The sequence below is a fragment of the Callithrix jacchus genome, chromosome 8, assembly GCF_049354715.1.
Source record: "Callithrix jacchus isolate 240 chromosome 8, calJac240_pri, whole genome shotgun sequence".
NCBI lineage: Eukaryota > Metazoa > Chordata > Mammalia > Primates > Cebidae > Callithrix > Callithrix jacchus.
In genome coordinates, this window is record NC_133509.1 from 65,001,541 (window position 1) to 65,019,059 (window position 17,519).

At 36.1% G+C, this 17,519-nt stretch overlaps 2 protein-coding genes and 1 long non-coding RNA gene across 26 annotated transcripts in view; 2 read left to right on the forward strand and 1 right to left on the reverse strand.

The window, feature by feature from the left end:
- The window catches only part of G2E3 (G2/M-phase specific E3 ubiquitin protein ligase), a 57,519-nt gene extending 43,764 nt beyond the window's left edge, over positions 1-13,755 (forward strand). For all 9 annotated transcript variants that reach the window (XM_035260259.3, XM_035260262.3, XM_078334641.1 and 6 more), the window contains 4 exons: positions 1,875-2,056; positions 5,251-5,423; positions 9,012-9,202; positions 10,215-13,755. In XM_035260259.3, coding sequence (XP_035116150.1) covers positions 1,875-2,056; positions 5,251-5,423; positions 9,012-9,202; positions 10,215-10,465 — 797 coding nt within the window. In that variant the 3' untranslated portion in view covers positions 10,466-13,755. The remainder of the gene's footprint in view (positions 1-1,874; positions 2,057-5,250; positions 5,424-9,011; positions 9,203-10,214) is intronic.
- Positions 13,756-13,830: 75 nt separating this feature from the next.
- Positions 13,831-16,230, reverse strand: LOC118144909 (uncharacterized). The gene is made up of 3 exons (XR_004729803.3): positions 16,193-16,230; positions 14,345-14,456; positions 13,831-13,890 (listed from the first exon to the last, which is right to left on the reverse strand). It is a non-coding gene; the product is annotated as an uncharacterized LOC118144909 (long non-coding RNA).
- Positions 16,231-16,345: 115 nt separating this feature from the next.
- SCFD1 (sec1 family domain containing 1) overlaps positions 16,346-17,519 on the forward strand; it is a 110,321-nt gene continuing 109,147 nt past the window's right edge. For all 16 annotated transcript variants that reach the window (XM_009005889.5, XM_078334643.1, XM_078334645.1 and 13 more), the window contains exon 1: positions 16,346-16,432. Coding sequence is in view for 4 of the 16 variants with exons in the window: in XM_009005888.5 (XP_009004136.1) it covers positions 16,366-16,432 (67 nt within the window). In the remaining 12 variants the exon portion in view is untranslated. The remainder of the gene's footprint in view (positions 16,433-17,519) is intronic.

Sequence of the window (17,519 nt, forward strand, 5' to 3'; positions counted from 1 at the left end):
ATTCGAAAGAAAGAGAAAACATTTTGTTTCATTTGAATTTCCTACTATATTTTCTGTAAACATCCTCACCATTGCCTAAAGCATCATTTTTACTCTGTATAGTTCATATAGTCTTAATTCTAAACTCCCTTTAAAATTAAATAGAATAAAATAAATAAAATACAAATCGTAATTTATTTTATTTATAACAAAATCAAGGCAGTTTTGGTATGGTGGAGTATACGTGAATTTAAATCACAAAATCTGAATTCAACATTGTACACATCTAGTTCTTTACATCCTTAGATTAATTGCTTACTTTATCTGGATCTCAGTTTCTTTGACTATGAATATGTAGCTTGTAAGGTTATTGGACAGGTATTGTTAGTTACTTATTAGTAAGTTGCTTTCAACAATTAATTTAGAAATTTGGGAATAATTTACTTGATTTTTTTTGGCACATCAAAGTTAATAATACATTTTAAATGACAATTTTTAATTCAAGCTCTGACAGTAAGGTACGACAGCATATACAGTAGGGAGTAAATTTGTGCCTTTGGGAAAGATTATTTAATAATACAGATCAAGAACTGTCCGACCTACCCTCTGCGGGAGGACTGAGCTCGTTCGGAAAAAACTGGACCACAGGTTAGAGGAAAGTCTTAAGTTCAGGCTTTATTGAGAGAAAAGAGCCTCCTGGCGGGCCAGCCGGGACGAAAAGGAAAAATGGCCGCGCCGCTCAGAGGGGCAGGGTTGTTTTATAGGGAGCTGAAGGGCTGGGGGAGTGGGGAAGCCGAAAGCCGAGGTGGTGGGTAACTGTTGGTCAGTTTGAACTGCTGGGCGGGAAGCTGGGCGGCGGGAGGGCTAGGGCCGGTATGTAAAGTGAGAGATAAGGGAGCCTCTTTGTGGGGCAGGGAAAGAGAGAGAGAGAGCTTTCGCGGTAGGGGCAGAGTTTTCCAAACAAGAACCTTAAAAATGTTCCCATCCTTTGACCCACTAATACCACATGTAGGAATCCTAATCAAATAAATATAGACAAGAATATTTAAGTAGATGTTGACTGTAACATTATGTCTCATATAATTGGAAATGTCACTTAACCAGGATAGCCAGTAATAGGGAGATGATTTGCATTATAGTACATCTCTAAATCAGTCTAAATGCATTTATTAACTGTAGATTTGAGTAATTTTGAGTAGTATAATAAAAAGTTTATAATATAAGTGGATAAAGCATAAGTCAAAATGTTTGTATATTTATATACTCAAAGTGGTACAAATACAGTCATTTGTCACTTGACAGGGATGTGTTCTGAGAAATGTGGCATTAGACAATTTTCTCATTGTACAAAGATCATAAAGTGTACTTATGCAAACGTAGTTGGCGTAGCTGAGGCTATATGGTATAGCCTATTGGTTCTAAACTATAAACCTGTACAACATGTTACTGTATTGAATATTTAGGCACTTGTAACACAACGGCAAGTATATGTGTATCTAAATATACAAAAGGTAATGCATGACAGTATAACATCACTAGGCCATAAGAGTTTTTCAGCTTCATTATAATCTGAGGGACCATCTTAGTATATTTGGTGCATTCTTGACCAAAACATCCTTATATGGTGCATGACTGTACACCAAAGTGTTTACAGTGGCTGTTATGGTGGTAGGTGTATTCTGTTTTATGTTTTCTACAATAGATTTTTACTTTATATTCAGAAAAATATTTTTTATATATTTTAGGTGAGATCTATGTTTTCTATGTAATAGTAGCTTCTAAGAATTATGTTTAATGCTTAGATATTTGAACTAATTTTTAATATATGTATTAAAAATAATGGTTATCTTATACTAATAGAAATGTATTTGATGTATTTTCATCTGTATTTACAGCTCTGAAAGAGAATCTTTACTACGAAGCTGGCAAAATGCTTGCCATTTCTTTAGTTCATGGTGGTCCTTCACCTGGTTTCTTTTCTAAAACCCTGTTTGACTGTCTTGTTTATGGACCAGAACATACCCAGCCAATTTTAGATGATGTTTCAGACTTTGATGTGGCACAAATTATAATCAGGGTAAGAAATGTACCTGTTTATTAAAATACACACTACATTCTAGGTATCTTTTAATAGCAATGACTGATCTGCAGTAAAATAATACTCTCTATGGAGGAGTTACGGGTTGTAAACATATATTTCTGCTTACCAGTGGAGTTCTGAACCATTTAAGAGATAGTTGTAAAAGTCAGATGGCTAGAGATTAAAGTTCCATGTTTAATGTAAAACTAGTGGTCTAATGTGATTTTGATCTGTGTTCAACATGGCTTGTGAATACTCCTCAGAAATAAGTGGATTTGCCTGCCTTGCTAGAAACCATGTAAGGCAGGTTCCATATTGCATGCTAGAAAGCAGATGAAAGTGCACTTCGTTGCAGGCCGGTGGATCTGAAGAAAGGAAGGATTTGGCTTACCAGTTACAGTGCTTATCCTTCCTTCTATAGGGAGGTATGAATGATAGGTGGAGAGAAAGGCCAGGCTGAATTTCTTCCGAAGGGAAACAAGTGGTAGGGGTCGGGGAGGACTTCATGCGTCCACCTAAAAATAGTCACCATTTATTAAGCACTTACAGTGGGTCCTATACTAAACATGTCACATGTACAAACACTCATTTATAATGCTGAATAAATGTCATTGCCAACATGTTATTGCTTTAGAAACTGAAACAATATAAGCCATTTAACTTTTCTTCCTTAATCTTCCTCCTGCTTAAGCCCATGTTACTGCTTTAGAAACTGAAACAATGTAAGCCATTTAACTTTTCTTCCTTAATCTTCCTCCTGCTTAAGCATACTGTATCCATTGTCTCCATTAACAGGCAATATTGTTTAATGATTAAAAGCATAGGCCCTAGCTGGGTGAGGTGGCCTGCACCTGTAATCCCACATACTGAGGGGGCTGAGGCACCAGAATAGCTTGAACCCGGCAGGCGAAGGTTGCAGTGAGCCAAGATCACGCCACTGCACTTCAGGGTGGACAACAGAGGGAAACTCTGTCTCAAAAAAAAAAAAAAAAAAAAATCATAGGCTCAGAAGTCAGATTTTAGTTTGAATGCCAACTCTTATAACTACTATATGCTATGTCACTTTGGGCATGTTAATCTTACTAAACCTCAGTTTCTAAATCACAGAGTAAGCACTATTGAAGTGTGAGTTGCTATGCTGTATTCTAACAATTCTGTTTATTTGCCCTAAGACTGTTTATCTTAACATCATATTTTAAATTGACGCTTAATTCTTTGTTTTTCCTTTTGTGTCCTCTTTACTTAAAAAAAAAAAAAGTGTACTTAAGCTTCGTTGTTTCTACTTCCTATTTTCTATTTATTTCTTGTAATCAGGCTTCTGTCCCTACTACCAGTCTCAAGTTAGCGAGTTCATAGTTTATATCCAGGGATCTAAATATCCATGTCCAAAGGCCTTTTCTAATTTTTCATCTGCTGTGACTTCTGCAATTACCACTTAGAATTTCTCTGCCATATTTTATTTAATGTACTTCCTCCTACTTTTGATGATTCTGTTGTCTTTAATGCTTCTTACTTCTTCTTACCCCTGAAACTTAGCATTTTTTAGTGTTGTCTTAACAATCCTCATTCTTTATTCTTTGGAGAGCTTCTTGTCTCTCATAATCTTTCTAAAATGATTCACAGACCTCTAGTTTTGAGCCCCCAGACTTTTATATACATATAAGGCCTGGGTCTTGCTAGCACATTGAGTTCAACATGTTTAAGATAAAACTAATATTTTCCCCAGAATTTTTTGTGTGATTGTTCTTTGGGGGAGCTTTTTTGTTTGTGTTTTGTTTTTGCCTGTTTGCCTTTTCTTTCCAAAAGATGTCTTATTTCTGAGCTGTCCTGGAGAAAGAGTTATTCTCATTTTTCCTTACTCCTCCGTTTTCCAGTTGTATGTCAAGTCATCTAAGACTGATTTATCATCAACCTTTCTTTCCTATTTCTAGTATGCCTATTTTACCAAACTCAAATTTTCCCTAGGCTTAGATAATTAGAATTTGTTCTAATATAATTCTTCCAGAAATACAGTTTTGACCATATTGCTTTCTTCCTTGGTCTCCTCCGTGGCTTCTCATTGCCTGTTGAACAAAGTTTAAGCTCTTCATTAGGGCACTTAAGAACTTCAGCTATCTTCATGGCTTTATGTACTCCCGTTTCTATACTTATCCAGTGTTTGGTCATTTATTTTAAAAAGACTGCGTGGTTGAGGGTTTGCAGGGATGAGGCGACATATGCCCAATAATTACTCTTTGACAGGGTGTAAAGGTAATATTTTGAGCAGAATAGTTATGAAAAACTTATGAGGTTTGCATTCTTGCAAATTCAGCAGAATTTTGGAATGAATGAGAGGAAGTCATGCAAATCTCTAAGAATGTTTAGGAAAAAGAAATTGCAAGTAAATTTTCTGTTAATGGATTGATTGCTTCCTATTTTTATCTTTCTCCCTCTGTACCTTTAAGAGCTAACCTATATGAAAGTGGCACATAAATGGCCAAGTATTTCTTTGTTTATGCTTTTCACTAAAATACTCTTGGTAAAATTCTGTCCATCTTTTAATTTGCAGCTGATACTCTTTTTCATGAATTATTAGGTCATCTTTCTTGCCTATCTAGTGCTAGGTAACTTTCCCTTCTTTTTTTTTTTTTTTTTTCCATTTTAAGAGATATAGGGTCTCAGTCTGTCATTCAGGCTGGAGTATATTGGTGTGTTCATAGCTCACTGAACCTCCAACTCCTGGGCTCAAAATCCTTCTGCCTCAGCTTCCCAACCAGCTAGGACTACAGTGCATACCACCCATACCAGGCCTTGTTTGTTGTGGTGGTTGTTGTTGTTTTAAAAGTTCTTTAGAGAAGGGGACTAGCTGTGTTGCCCAGACTGTTCCTGAACTTCTGACCTCAAGCAAGCCTCCCACCTTAGCCTCTCTAATAGCTAGTCTTACATAGTGCCGTATAATTTTTCAATGTCAGTTATTTCCTTTTGTATAGTTTCATGTAGAAAAGTGGCATTATACTCTGGATTTCTTGAAGGCAGAAATACACATATTTGTTGAACTGGATCATCAGACATTTATTCTAGAAAAATAGTTCTTGGTTTACTTTCATAGTACCCATATGTACTCAGAAATTTGAGTATAAATTATCATTTGAAATGTGCATGACACTCAAAAATAAATGGATAAGGTGGCTCTATTTTCTCCATCATTACAGATAAATACTGCAACAACTGTAGCTGACCTGAAGTCAGTAATAAATGAATGCTCTAACTACCTTGAGTTTATTGGATGTCTCAGACTTATAACGACATTAAGTGATAAATATATGTTAGTAAAAGACATACTTGTCTACCATGTAATTCAGAGAGTCCAAGAACCCTTTAAAAGGTAAGTTGTTTCTATTAATATATGGTTCTCTCAAATTACATATTTAAAGTGGTTATTTTGTAATGTGAGATATATTTGGTAATAAATGAGATGTTTATCTCAGAAAAAAGTTTAAATGCTATTTTTAAACAATACTTTAAGCCTTTTTAGGATGATTGCTGTTGTGATCATTTAATAAGCATTGTATACTGGGCGCGGTGTCTCATGCCTGTAATCCCAGCACTTTGTTCCCAAGGCAGGCAGATCATTTGAGATCAGGGGTTCGAGACCCAGCCCAACCAACATGGTAAAACCACATCTCTACTAAAATACAAAAATTAGCCAGGCAAATTGTGGCAGTTGCCTGTAATCTCAGCTTCTTGGGAGGCTGAGGCAGGAGAATTGCTTGAACCTGAGAATAGAGGTTGCAGTGAGCTGAGATTGCGCCACTGCACTCCAGCCTGGGTGACAGAGCAAGACTGCCTCTCAAATAAAAAAAATCGTGTAAATGTATGATGTTTTCATAGGAATAATCACTACTTCAGATTATGAATTTTTTCTAAAAAATACTATTTTTAAAACTCTTACCACATGAGCCCACTATTCTGTCTCTGTGCATTCATTTAATAACTATTTATTGGGTACCTTTTATCTGCTGGGTAATATATATACTGACTATTCTTTGATTAACAAGGTGTATATGATTCTTGTTCTCCTTTAGTTTAGAACTCTGGGCTAAGTTAGAAAACATAACTTATGTATCTCCTTACACTCTTACAATTTTTTTAAATAATGGAAATATCCATATGAAAGTAGTCTGTAATTACCATCCAGATCTACCACTTATTAACCTGTGCCTGTCTATTCATCTATATCCTCCCCTTGTTACTGAACAGTATTATTTTAAACCAGATACCAGATATCATCCCAAACATGATCAATTCATTAAAAAAAAGTAGTATCATTAATCCATAGATGTAAATATATTTGATGTGTTTAAAATCGTTATAGTTACTTTTATTACTGAAGTATGAACGTATATATCTTGGACCAGTATAAGTCTCTTTTTGATGTTGTTGTTTATTCTTTTGATGTGAGCCTTAATGGTCTTCGTAAGCTTTTTTTGCTATATGGTATCACAACGTCTTTCAGACTCATTTTGTACATTTTAGCCTAAGGAACCTTTGTTATTTTTATTGAGAAATAGTAGTTCACAACTACAGTCTGGATGTTAGAGATGCTTTGTTTTGCTGAGTTGGTCATGGTATCTAGGCCCTTTCAGTGAACCCAAATTAGAAAATAAAGGATTTTAAATTTATTTGTTTTGGTTTAATTTCTTTAAAGATACATTATCAGTGTGTATTGATACTTCTAATTCAGATTCCCTATTGCGTGATTTTTACTTAACTTTTTCTTTGTGCTATACTGAGAATTCCAGTTTGTAAAGACACTGGAGAATTTGAATATGCAGTAGCTATTCATGTGATTTATTCCACATTTCATTACCAACAGTATCAGAATAAACAATACTAAAATTATCAAATTGTTGTGCTTATAAGTCATTGGAATATTTTCTGTGTTGCTATAAATTGGCCATAAATTTCATTTTTATTTTTAGTGATTAATTTTTGTTTGTTTGGTTTTATTTTAAACTTATATAAAATACTTTATATAGTTCCAAAGTCAAATCTATAATAAGAATATATTAAAAGTATATTCAAAGAAGTATAGCTTTCATCCTTACTATGTCTATATTCAACCCTTTATGAAGTAACCATTTTGACAGTTTGTTTGTGGTTTATTCTTTTATTATTTGCTTTTCTTTTCAATGATAATAGATAAACATATGTGTGTTTTAAGCTCATTTTATGCTGCTATAACAATACCTGAGACTTGGTAATTTATAAAGAAAGGAAATTTATTTCTCACAGTTCTGGAGGCTGGGAAGTCCAAAGGTGTATTGCCAGCATCTGCTCAGCATCTGGTGAGAGCTGTCTTGCTGTGTCATAGCATTGTGGAAGAGCAAGTGAGCACACAAGACAGAGATGTACTCTGGAAATCAGTTTTTATCAGGAGCTCACTCCCACAATAATGACATTAATTCATTCATGAGGGCAGAGCCCTTATGACCTAATCACCTCTTAAGGACCGTATCTCCCAATACTGTTATACTGGCCATTAAATTTCAACATGATTTTCTAAGGAGACGTTCAAATCATAACATTCTGCTCCTGGCCCTCCAAAACTCATGTCCCACTCACATACAAAATCCATTCATTCCACCTCAATTGCTTTAAAAGTCTTAACTAGTTACAGCATCTACTCAAAAGTCCAAAATCTAGTAGAGTCTCATTTGAATCAGATGTGGGTAAGACTCAAGGGAAATTCATCTTGAGGCAAATTTTGTCTAGCTGGGAGCATTTGAAATTTTAAAAAGTACTTTTATTAATAAGATACAGTGGTAAAGCGGGCATAAGATAGACATTTCTACTTCAAAAGGGAGGAATATGCAAGAAGTAAAGGGTAACTTTTATAAGTAAAGTCCTAAATCCAACAAAGAAAACAACATTACATCTTAAACCTCCAGAATAATCTCTTTTGACTCCATATCATACATCCTGGGCACATTGGGGCAGGATTTGAGCCCCAACATCTCAAGCACCCCTACTTCTGGGGCTTTGCTGTGCTCAGTCCATGGTTCATTTCTCTCAGGTTGGAGTCTTATGCCTGCAGCTTTTCCAGGCTGGAGTTGCATGCTGGCAGCCCTACAATTTTTAAGGGGCTGCCCTACTCCCATAGATCTACTAAGCATCGCATTTTTGAGTGTGGACGTTGTGTGACAGCCTCAGCTCCGTGGCAGATTTCTGCCTGGGCCCCCAGGTTATCCATGGCATCCTTTGAAATCTATGTGGAGGTAGCCATGCCCCCATAGTTCTTGCATTCTGTATGCCTGCAAAATTAGCACCCACATGGACACCACTGAGGCTTGAATATAAAACACTTCAGATGTTTACTTCTTTTTTTTTTGAGACGGAATTTCGCTCTTGTTACCCAGGCTGGAGTGCAACGGCGCAATCTCCGCTCACCGCAACCTCTGCCTCCTGGGTTCAGGCAATTCTCCTGTCTCAGCCTCCTGAGTAGCTGGGATTACAGGCACACGCCACCACGCCCAGCTAATTTTTTTGTATTTTTAGTAGAGACGGTGTTTCACCATGTTGACCAGGATGGTCTCAATCTCTTGACCTCGTGATTCACCCGCCTTGGCCTCCCAAAGTGCTAGGATTACAGGCTTGAGCTACCGCACCCGGCCTACTTCTTTGTTATTAATAAAAACTTGTTAGTTTTGAAACTATAAAGCCAAACAATGTAGGCACATAAAATATTCATTTTGGATTTGAAAGTATCATATCATGTATAGTATATCCATATCTTCTTTTTCCTCTTATCTGAAAATAGGATTTTCTCATTTGGGGTTCTTTTGTTGTTTTTTGAAAATCATTAGCTATTTTGAAAAATATGCCAGATAAAATTACCTGAAAATGTTCATTCCCTAATATAATACCAAACACACAGGTATGAATGTTGCCTCATTACTTTTCTTCTCTTAAGTTTTAAGCAGGGTCTGAAAACCCTTGGTGTTTTGGAGAAAATTCAAGCTTACCCAGAAGCATTTTATAGTATCCTGTGCCATAAACCTGAAAGTCTTTCTGCAAAAATCCTTGGTGATCTTTTTACAGTACATACATTACCTGATGTAAAAGCTTTGGGATTTTGGAACAGTTACTTACAGGCTGTTGAAGGTATATGTGTATTTTATTTTAAACAATCTCAAAATATTTGTTTCGCCATATTTGTTAGGGGTTCGTGTGTGAGTTTTGCCATTTGTTATTAAGATGCTAACTCTGTATTTGCAAATGAAAGTTATTTCAAAGCAAATTTATATGACTGAGTTAAAAATGATAAGAGAAGGTTACAGAGTAAATTTATGTTTTGCAAATTTTTTTCTGTATATAAGTTCAGGTGAAAGGCATTCTTTCTAGAAAACATTAATGTCACACCGTAGAACAGTCTTAATCCTAATCATCTATTTCATCATTTTCAATTTGAGTTAAACTAAATTATTCTTCATCCATTGGTTAGGGCTATAACAATGATTATCATTGAGCATTACCAGTGTAAACTCATTCTGCTTAATAAAGTTGAAAAGAATTTAACTTATAGTTGAAATTTTGTTTAGCTAGATTTTTGTTTTTTTTTTTTTTTTGAGACGGAGTTTCGCTCTTGTTACCCAGGCTGGAGTGCAATGGCGCGATCTCGGCTCACCGCAATCTCCGCCTCCTGGGTTCAGGCAATTCTCCTGCCTCAGCCTCCCAAGCAGCTGGGATTACAGGCACGCACCACCATGCCCAGCTAATTTTTTGTAATTTTAGTAGAGACGGGGTTTCACCATGTTGACCAAGATGGTCTCAATCTGTTGACCTCGTGATCCACCCGCCTCGGCCTCCCAAGATTTTTGTTTTTTTACCAATTTAGTTTTTCTGTCTGAATTTATTGAACTAGTGTACAAATAGTAATGACCTAGAAATAGTCAAATATACAATAAGTAATTGTATTAGTCCTTCTACTTTGAGATTCATCACTGAATGTAATGTTTGCCTGTTACTATACCTGACTTTGTGATTTAGTTTGCCCAAAACAAATGTGGAGTCTTCAGTATTCCAAGTCTATTTGGAGAAGTATCTATGATGATAGCAATATGTAACATGGATTTACTTTACTTTCTTTTTCTTTTTTATTGGTAAATTTTTTCAGATGGCAAATCTACAACAAAAATGGAAGACATTCTGATTTTTGCAACTGGTTGCAATTCCATTCCTCCAGCTGGATTTAAACCCACTCCTTCAATTGAATGCCTGCATATGGATTTTCCTGTTGGAAACAAGTGTAATAACTGTTTAGCAATACCAATTACCAATACATATAAAGAGTTTCAAGAAAATATGGACTTCGCCATAAGAAACACTCTAAGACTAGAAAAGGAAAAAAATTCTCATTACATTTGACATTAAAATGTTTCCTTGAACAAAGAGAAGCTTCTTTAAAAGCTGCTATTGGCGACTCTCTCTTCTTTTAATAACCTTTTCATCATCACTTTGAACAAACTAGGTAGCTTCTTGGCCTATTAAAATTTATGATATGAACATAAAGGAATTTTATGGCCATTTAGGCTAAAAAAATTTTTTTTGTTAAAGCATACTAGTCAAAATTCGTGATAGTTTCTCATTTTCTTGATATACATACTTCATAAACCTCATTGTAAATACTCTCAAAATGGCTGTATGGATTTTACTTAGATATAGTAGCATGGTATATAAAAGTAAACACTTCTTTACTCACTATTTTTGTAAATTAGGATTACATATAGAATGCCACCATTTTTCCAGATTTATTCAATTTTCAAATTATCCCCCATTTTATTTTAAAGCATTAAGTAGAAAAGCTAATTGGTTAAATTTTGTTATATAAATGAGAGACATATATTCTGGGGTTTGTTTTACTATGCATGCTTTTCTAGGATGGCACCAAATTAGTTGTTTAAAATTTATAAAATTACTGATTTATATTAAGATGACCCACACTGCAGTTAATTATGCCTAGTGGGGAGTATTATATGAAGAACAGAATTAAGCTGGGCACAGTGGTATGTGCCTGTAATCCTAGTTACAAGGGAGGCTGAGGCTTGAGAATCAAGCAGTGTTCAGCCAGCCTGGGCCATATAGCGAGACCCCATCTCAAAAAAAAAAAAAAGCAGAATTGCACAAATTTTCTGGAATCTATGGACATTCCATGAGTTTAAACCCTTTTTGGGTTGATAACATATAGTTGAAAATACCTAAGAAGGTGTGTCTCCTTTAAAAGCCTTGGCTTTGATAGTGGGAAGTTTTTGATGTTGTTTTTCTCTATCTTATGTTTGGTATTCTGTATGTTGGATCCATAATCATTTTAGGTATTTAAATGATCTCTGAGGATTGGTAAGTTTGGCCATTTGACCATTATTTATTATCAGGATGGTTGTATGCTAAGGTCTTCATTGCTCTTGAATGATAATCTGTTATATAAGCAATGTATAAATAAAGTAGAAAGGACAAAATGAAAAACCCATTCTAATGTCACCACTCAAAGATCTAAGTCCTGTGTTTCTGTGTATCCTTCTATATACTGTTTCCTTTATTTTTTAACTTTGATAATGGTGCTAAAAGACAAAGAATACCTACAAGTAACAAATTACCTACTAACAATGTGAAGATATATATTCCATAGTCTTATCCCCATATTTATACTCCCACAAAAGAAAAAATAGGAAAAAAATGTCCGATGTTTTTAATCTATTATCAAATATAAATGAGGTAATGGCTCAGTTTCCACAAAAGTAAATCATTATGAAAGGTAAATCATTATGGGAAGTGGAATGTTTTAATTAACCACATTTTTCTTAATATACAAAGCAGGTGTCAGCTGTTGTCATATTCTCACCCTTAAATATTAAATTATCGATATTTTTTAAGAAAAATAACAGAAGAGATTTGATAAATACATATCCTATTACCAAAGGAAAATTAAATAACCCTAGTGTACTTCTCTTGTTCCATTATGTCTTTTTCAATCTACACACTAACATAACTAGCAAATTAAAGTATTACTTTAACTGGAAATACTTAAGAACATTAAACAAGGCATTTTTTTGTCTTTGGTTGAATTCTTTTGGATTATCAATAGTAATTGAAGGATCAATTATCAAAGAGTTTGAATAGCTAATACAAACCTCAAACTCACCATGCAGTTTTTATTCCAAATATGTTGATAAGAAAGATATTTTGTTTCCTAATCTATCTAGTTTTTATAACACTTAAAAATCAATACAAACCAAAAAACCTAGTTAAAGCTATTTTCTGGCTTGTAGTTTTAATTACTTTCCCCGAGGGTAGAAATTAAAACTCGGAGGTCACACATACACACTTTGTTGGGGTGGCGGTGGCAGGTGGAGAGGCAGTGTACTTAGCTACAATTAAAAACAGTATTTCAATTTCTCATTTTACTTATTTTATATGTAGACAGGGCCTTCATGATAAGATAGTGTAAATAATATAGGATTATTGGTGTTTAAAAGTGAAGCATAAATATTTATTTTGTAAAATGTTTTCTAGTTTGAAGGTTGTTCCATTATTATGATTTTTAGATTAATCTGTATGGTCAAGGAACATCAGAGAAACCTGTAGGTTATTTACTTTTTGCAGTGTCATTTTGTCATATGGTTGGTATTATAATTGTTCTCTTCTTATTCATTTTATAACCAGTGCATAATTCTTACATTAAATTTTAAAAAAGAATTATGCTATAAATCTTTATAAATATGTATATATATTTCTTAAGTATTTCAATTGCCTAAACATTGTATGTTTTAAAGCTGTTTTCTCTTGCTGTCATTGTTGAAGAAAACTATAAATTGACCTGTAATGCATCTACTGTTAATGGTGGGTTACTTTGATATTCATTGTTTTTAAACAGTTTCCAATATGGAAACTTTAAGACCTTTTATACAGTTCTCTATTCAAGATAAAGATTCTTTAGAATATATCACCAGAAATTTACAATTTTATGCTTTGTAATATTTAGTTTCTATAATTTGAGAAAGTGACTTCTTTTGTTTGGGTTAAGTAAAAAACCTTTATTTGATTACCAGCATGAGAATTTACCTTGGTTTGTATTTTATGCATTTGTAAATTTTTTCCCTAATTCTATGGAAGCTATTTTGTATTCACTGCTAAATACTAAGTCAAGGGGAGTATAATAGGTAAGTTGTTTTTCAGTCACTGTGCCTTTAGCATCCAGTCATTATAAGAAAATGATCAGAACAAAATCATCACATTATAAGCATGTAATTATTTTATATAGTGATTATCATGTACTGCATTGTTACTTTTACAATAAGCTATTCAACTAGTTTTTATGGTTCAAGTAATTCAATACAGTTCCATGCTTCAAGTAAGGCAATGCAAAACTTAACACATTTAATAATTAATTACTTGAATGTAGATTGTCGTTTAGGAAAATTTGGATTGCCTTGCAGAGATTCAGTTTTCAAGTTCTGATTTTGACCATTATCTTTTCTAATTTCTAAATATATCCCAATACCTACACTGTACCTACAGAATGCCAGGTATTATGCTGGGTGTTAGTTTATATATCAGCCTATTTTCCTCCCTTTTTAAAGACTGCCAGATTAGCCAAAAAGCATGAAATTTATAACAAAGTTTTTGAAATAAATAAATGTGTTTATGCCACTAAATATAAACTGCCTGAATAAACTAAGTTATTTGTTGGGGTTTAACAAGATTAAGATTCTGACGAAACTGAAAGATACAAGATACCTTTACTCCACATTTGAGAGATCTTGTTAGCAAGCAGTTATTGTCTAACACCGAGGAACCTATAGAAATGAGGGAATTTGTGTTAAAACTATCCCCTAATGTAAATAGCTTGCCAGAATAAATTATTTAAGCTGAAAATCTGGAGTCAGATAAATGGCTATACTAAATTAGGTTAATGAACAATCTGTAGATATAGATTATTTTCAGTCTTTCTGATTCTAATAAAACAAAAATACCTTAGTCTTAGCCTTACAAGGGCTATTTGTCTAGGGTTACTGTTCTTCTGTGGGGTATATTTTTCTACAAATTTACTGCCCACACTCTATGCACTAGGTCAGGAGTTTATTTCATATGCATGTAGTATACATCAATTTTAAAATTGTCTTAAGTGGTTTTAATATGACTTGCAGTCTTGAGAGGGAATCTGTGATGGAACTGAAGTGGTTCAATGATGGATTTGCATTTGAAACTGGAAGTACCCAAATGAGCTAAATTGGGTTCTCAGATACTTACATTTCATGGAGACTATATAATGCAGTAGAACTTTCCCATAGAGCAGAAACTAATTTCTGTTTAGTTGGAACACACCTGGATCATTGATGCCTTCAAAATATTAGTAACAGTACTGGAGAAACAAAAGTATTTATTCCAGTTCATTTCTTAATGATAGGCCAGTTAGCTATAAAAATGAGAGATTACGTAATTTTTTTTTAGACAGAATCTTGATCTGTCACCCAGGCTGGAGTGCAGTGGCGCAGTCTCAGCTCACTGCAACCTCCAGCTCCCGGGTCCCAAGTTCTCCCTGCCTTAGCCTCCCCAGTAGCTGGGATTACAGGAGCCCACCACCATGCTTGGTTCATTTTGATTATTTAGTAGACTTAAGTTTCACCATGGTCTTGAACTCCTGACCTCAGGTGATCTGCCTCCCTCCACCTCCCAAAGTGCTGGTATTACAGGCGTGAGCCACTGAATTACATAATTCTTAAAGGCTGTAGGTTCAATGCTAGGACACTTCCTAATAGCATTAAAGATAACCTATTTTAAATGACACAAAAAGTTTTTATTAATGAAAAAAGCCAATGTTTTACACTATAAAACAATCTTAAATAATCGTTTGGCTAACTTCATTTATGTAATTTTGGAAAGTTTTTGAGGCAGTCTGATTTCATTTCAGAATTTGATGCAACTTCATAATGAAGTGTCATCAATGAACTATTGAAACCATATGGGAAATCAGCTGTCATTGTGTATCCATTCTTAACATACAGTAAAATGTATGGATTAAGTTAGAAATCATCTATCCCATACATTTTGCCATCACGTGGCTTCAAGTGTACATTAAGCCGCCAGCACAAGACCAGCCAGGCCAACATGGTGAAACGCTACAAAAAATGAAAAATTTGGCCAGGCGTGGTGGCCCCTGCCTGTAGTCCCAACTACTGGGGACGCTGATGTGGAAGGATACCTTGGGAGGATCTTCTCAATTCTGTAGGTCGAGGCTACAGTGAACCAAGATTCTGCCACCGCACTTAAGCCTGAGCGACAGAATGAGACACTGCCTCAAAACAACAAAAAACCAGCACATAAGCCTGGCCTGATGATGTGCCCCTGCAGTTTCTGGCTACTTGGGAGGCTGAAGCAGGAGGATTGTTGGAGCCTCGGAATCTGAGGCTGCAGTGAGTCCTGATTGCGCATTCCAGCCTTGGCAGCACACCCCCCACTACAGCCTGACTTCCCTCCCACGGTAATGTTTTGTGATTTTCCACGGGAAAGAGGAAAACTGCTAATTGCTCATTTTGTACTTCCCTGCGTCCCGTGTCCATGCCAGCAGAACGCCACCATAAAGCTATGCCATTTTATTTTAAGAGATGCGATTATGGTGAAACCCCGTCTCTACTAAAAATACAAAAATTAGCTGGGCATGGTGGCGCGCGCCTGTAGTCCCAGCTACTCGGGAGGCTGAGGCAGGAGAATTGCCTGAACCCAGGAGGCGGAGGTTGCGGTGAGCCGAGATCGCGCCATCGCACTCCAGCCTGGGTAACAAGAGCACTCTGTCTCAAAAAAAAAGAGATGCGATTGAGAAATATGCCAGATTAGAGTAATGCTCCGTTTCTCCGGAAAAGCAAATGGAGCACTCCTGCTGCACTGAGAAACGAGAGCTAAGACTGACATGTTGCCTGTGTTTCGGGAGTTTTCATTTACTTCAGTCCTGTGGTCCTCATCTCCTGGAGTATTATCACCCCTTAAGTGCTCAGAGCTCAGTTTAATGTAGCTACGATTTGAGAAAATGTGGCTTGATTTGATAGGATAAAAATTCTTAGTCTTCTGCTAATATTACGGGCTACCAAGGCATTAACCTACACTGGGTCTCCCAGTTCTACCGAGAGCGAGGGTCTTCCTGGAGGAGGTGGGGTCTGGCCCACAGGCACCTCCTTTGGCCCCGCCTCTCCGCGCTTTGCTTCCGGGGCGATAAGGGCAGCCACGTCATCCCCCGGCTCCGCAAGCTTGCCGGGCAGTGGCTCGTGGGAGCCAAGATGGCGACGGCGGCGGTGGCGGCGGCGGCCTCAGCGGCCTTAGCCAGTATTCGGGAAAGGCAGACAGGTACTGAATTATTCTCTTCCCCTTGAAGCTTCGTGACTGCCACGAAGATATCCTTTTCTGCTTGTCGCCCTCACTCGGTCGTGGTGCGTGCAGCTCAGAGACCGATCTCTCAGAGTTCAGTCCAGTCCCTAGAACATCAAAAGCTCCTCCCCTTTGAATTTTTGGGGAGAAGATGCCATTAGCTTGAGGACTCGGTTCCTCCTGTGGTGCAGGAAAAGGAGCTTCAGCGGTGTGCGGTGGATACGGCCTGCTTTTTTCTTTTTCCTGGTGGGCATCCGAAGGCCATCACAAGATCTAGCAGTTGATACCTTCTTCTCTATTTTGCCACCTATAAGGTCTCCGCGTTGGTTTCTGTGCGTGGTTCAGTTTTAGTTTTGATTTTTGAGAGAACTCCCATTTTCTGGCACCTCCACCACAATTACAGATTTTAGGTATTTTCACAGCGGCTTGCTTTGCGCCACTTTACTTTGGAACAATCTTTTGAGGGTACTGCAGAAAAATGCCCGGTGATAAAGATTTCCTCCTTCAGCTTGCTGGAAGGAATGGAAGAATGGCAAAACAAATTAATAAATAGCTTTCTCATTTTAATTGTTTGACAGATTATTGTTTCAAAATAATTTGTCTTCAATAGAGCGTGTTTATATAGCTTCCATTTAGGCAGAGAAATGTAAAAAGGAACATATTCTCGTGAGTTTGGGAGGGGTTTCCATCTTAGAAATTAGTTTTGCCTTATTTGAAAACTCATGACAACTTGGTTCATACCTGTTAGCTACAAACTAAAGGTTTATGCTTGTTAACTAATTGTCTTGAAAGTTTTCAAGCCATTTATTGAGAAGCTGATAGAAATAAGGCATCAAGAATGTGCATACTTGGAATTCTGTTTCCTGAAATTATGCTCTTATGATAGAAATATGAATAGGAAAATAACTATAATTCCTATGACGTATAGAAAGGATTTGGGCTATACTTGATTCCTTCCTTTGGCATTTACAGAAAAAATGATAGACTTCAACCTAGTAATGATACAAAGAATATTGAGTTGCGTTCTGCTTTTCCCAGTAGATAATTTAGTATAACCTATCCGGCG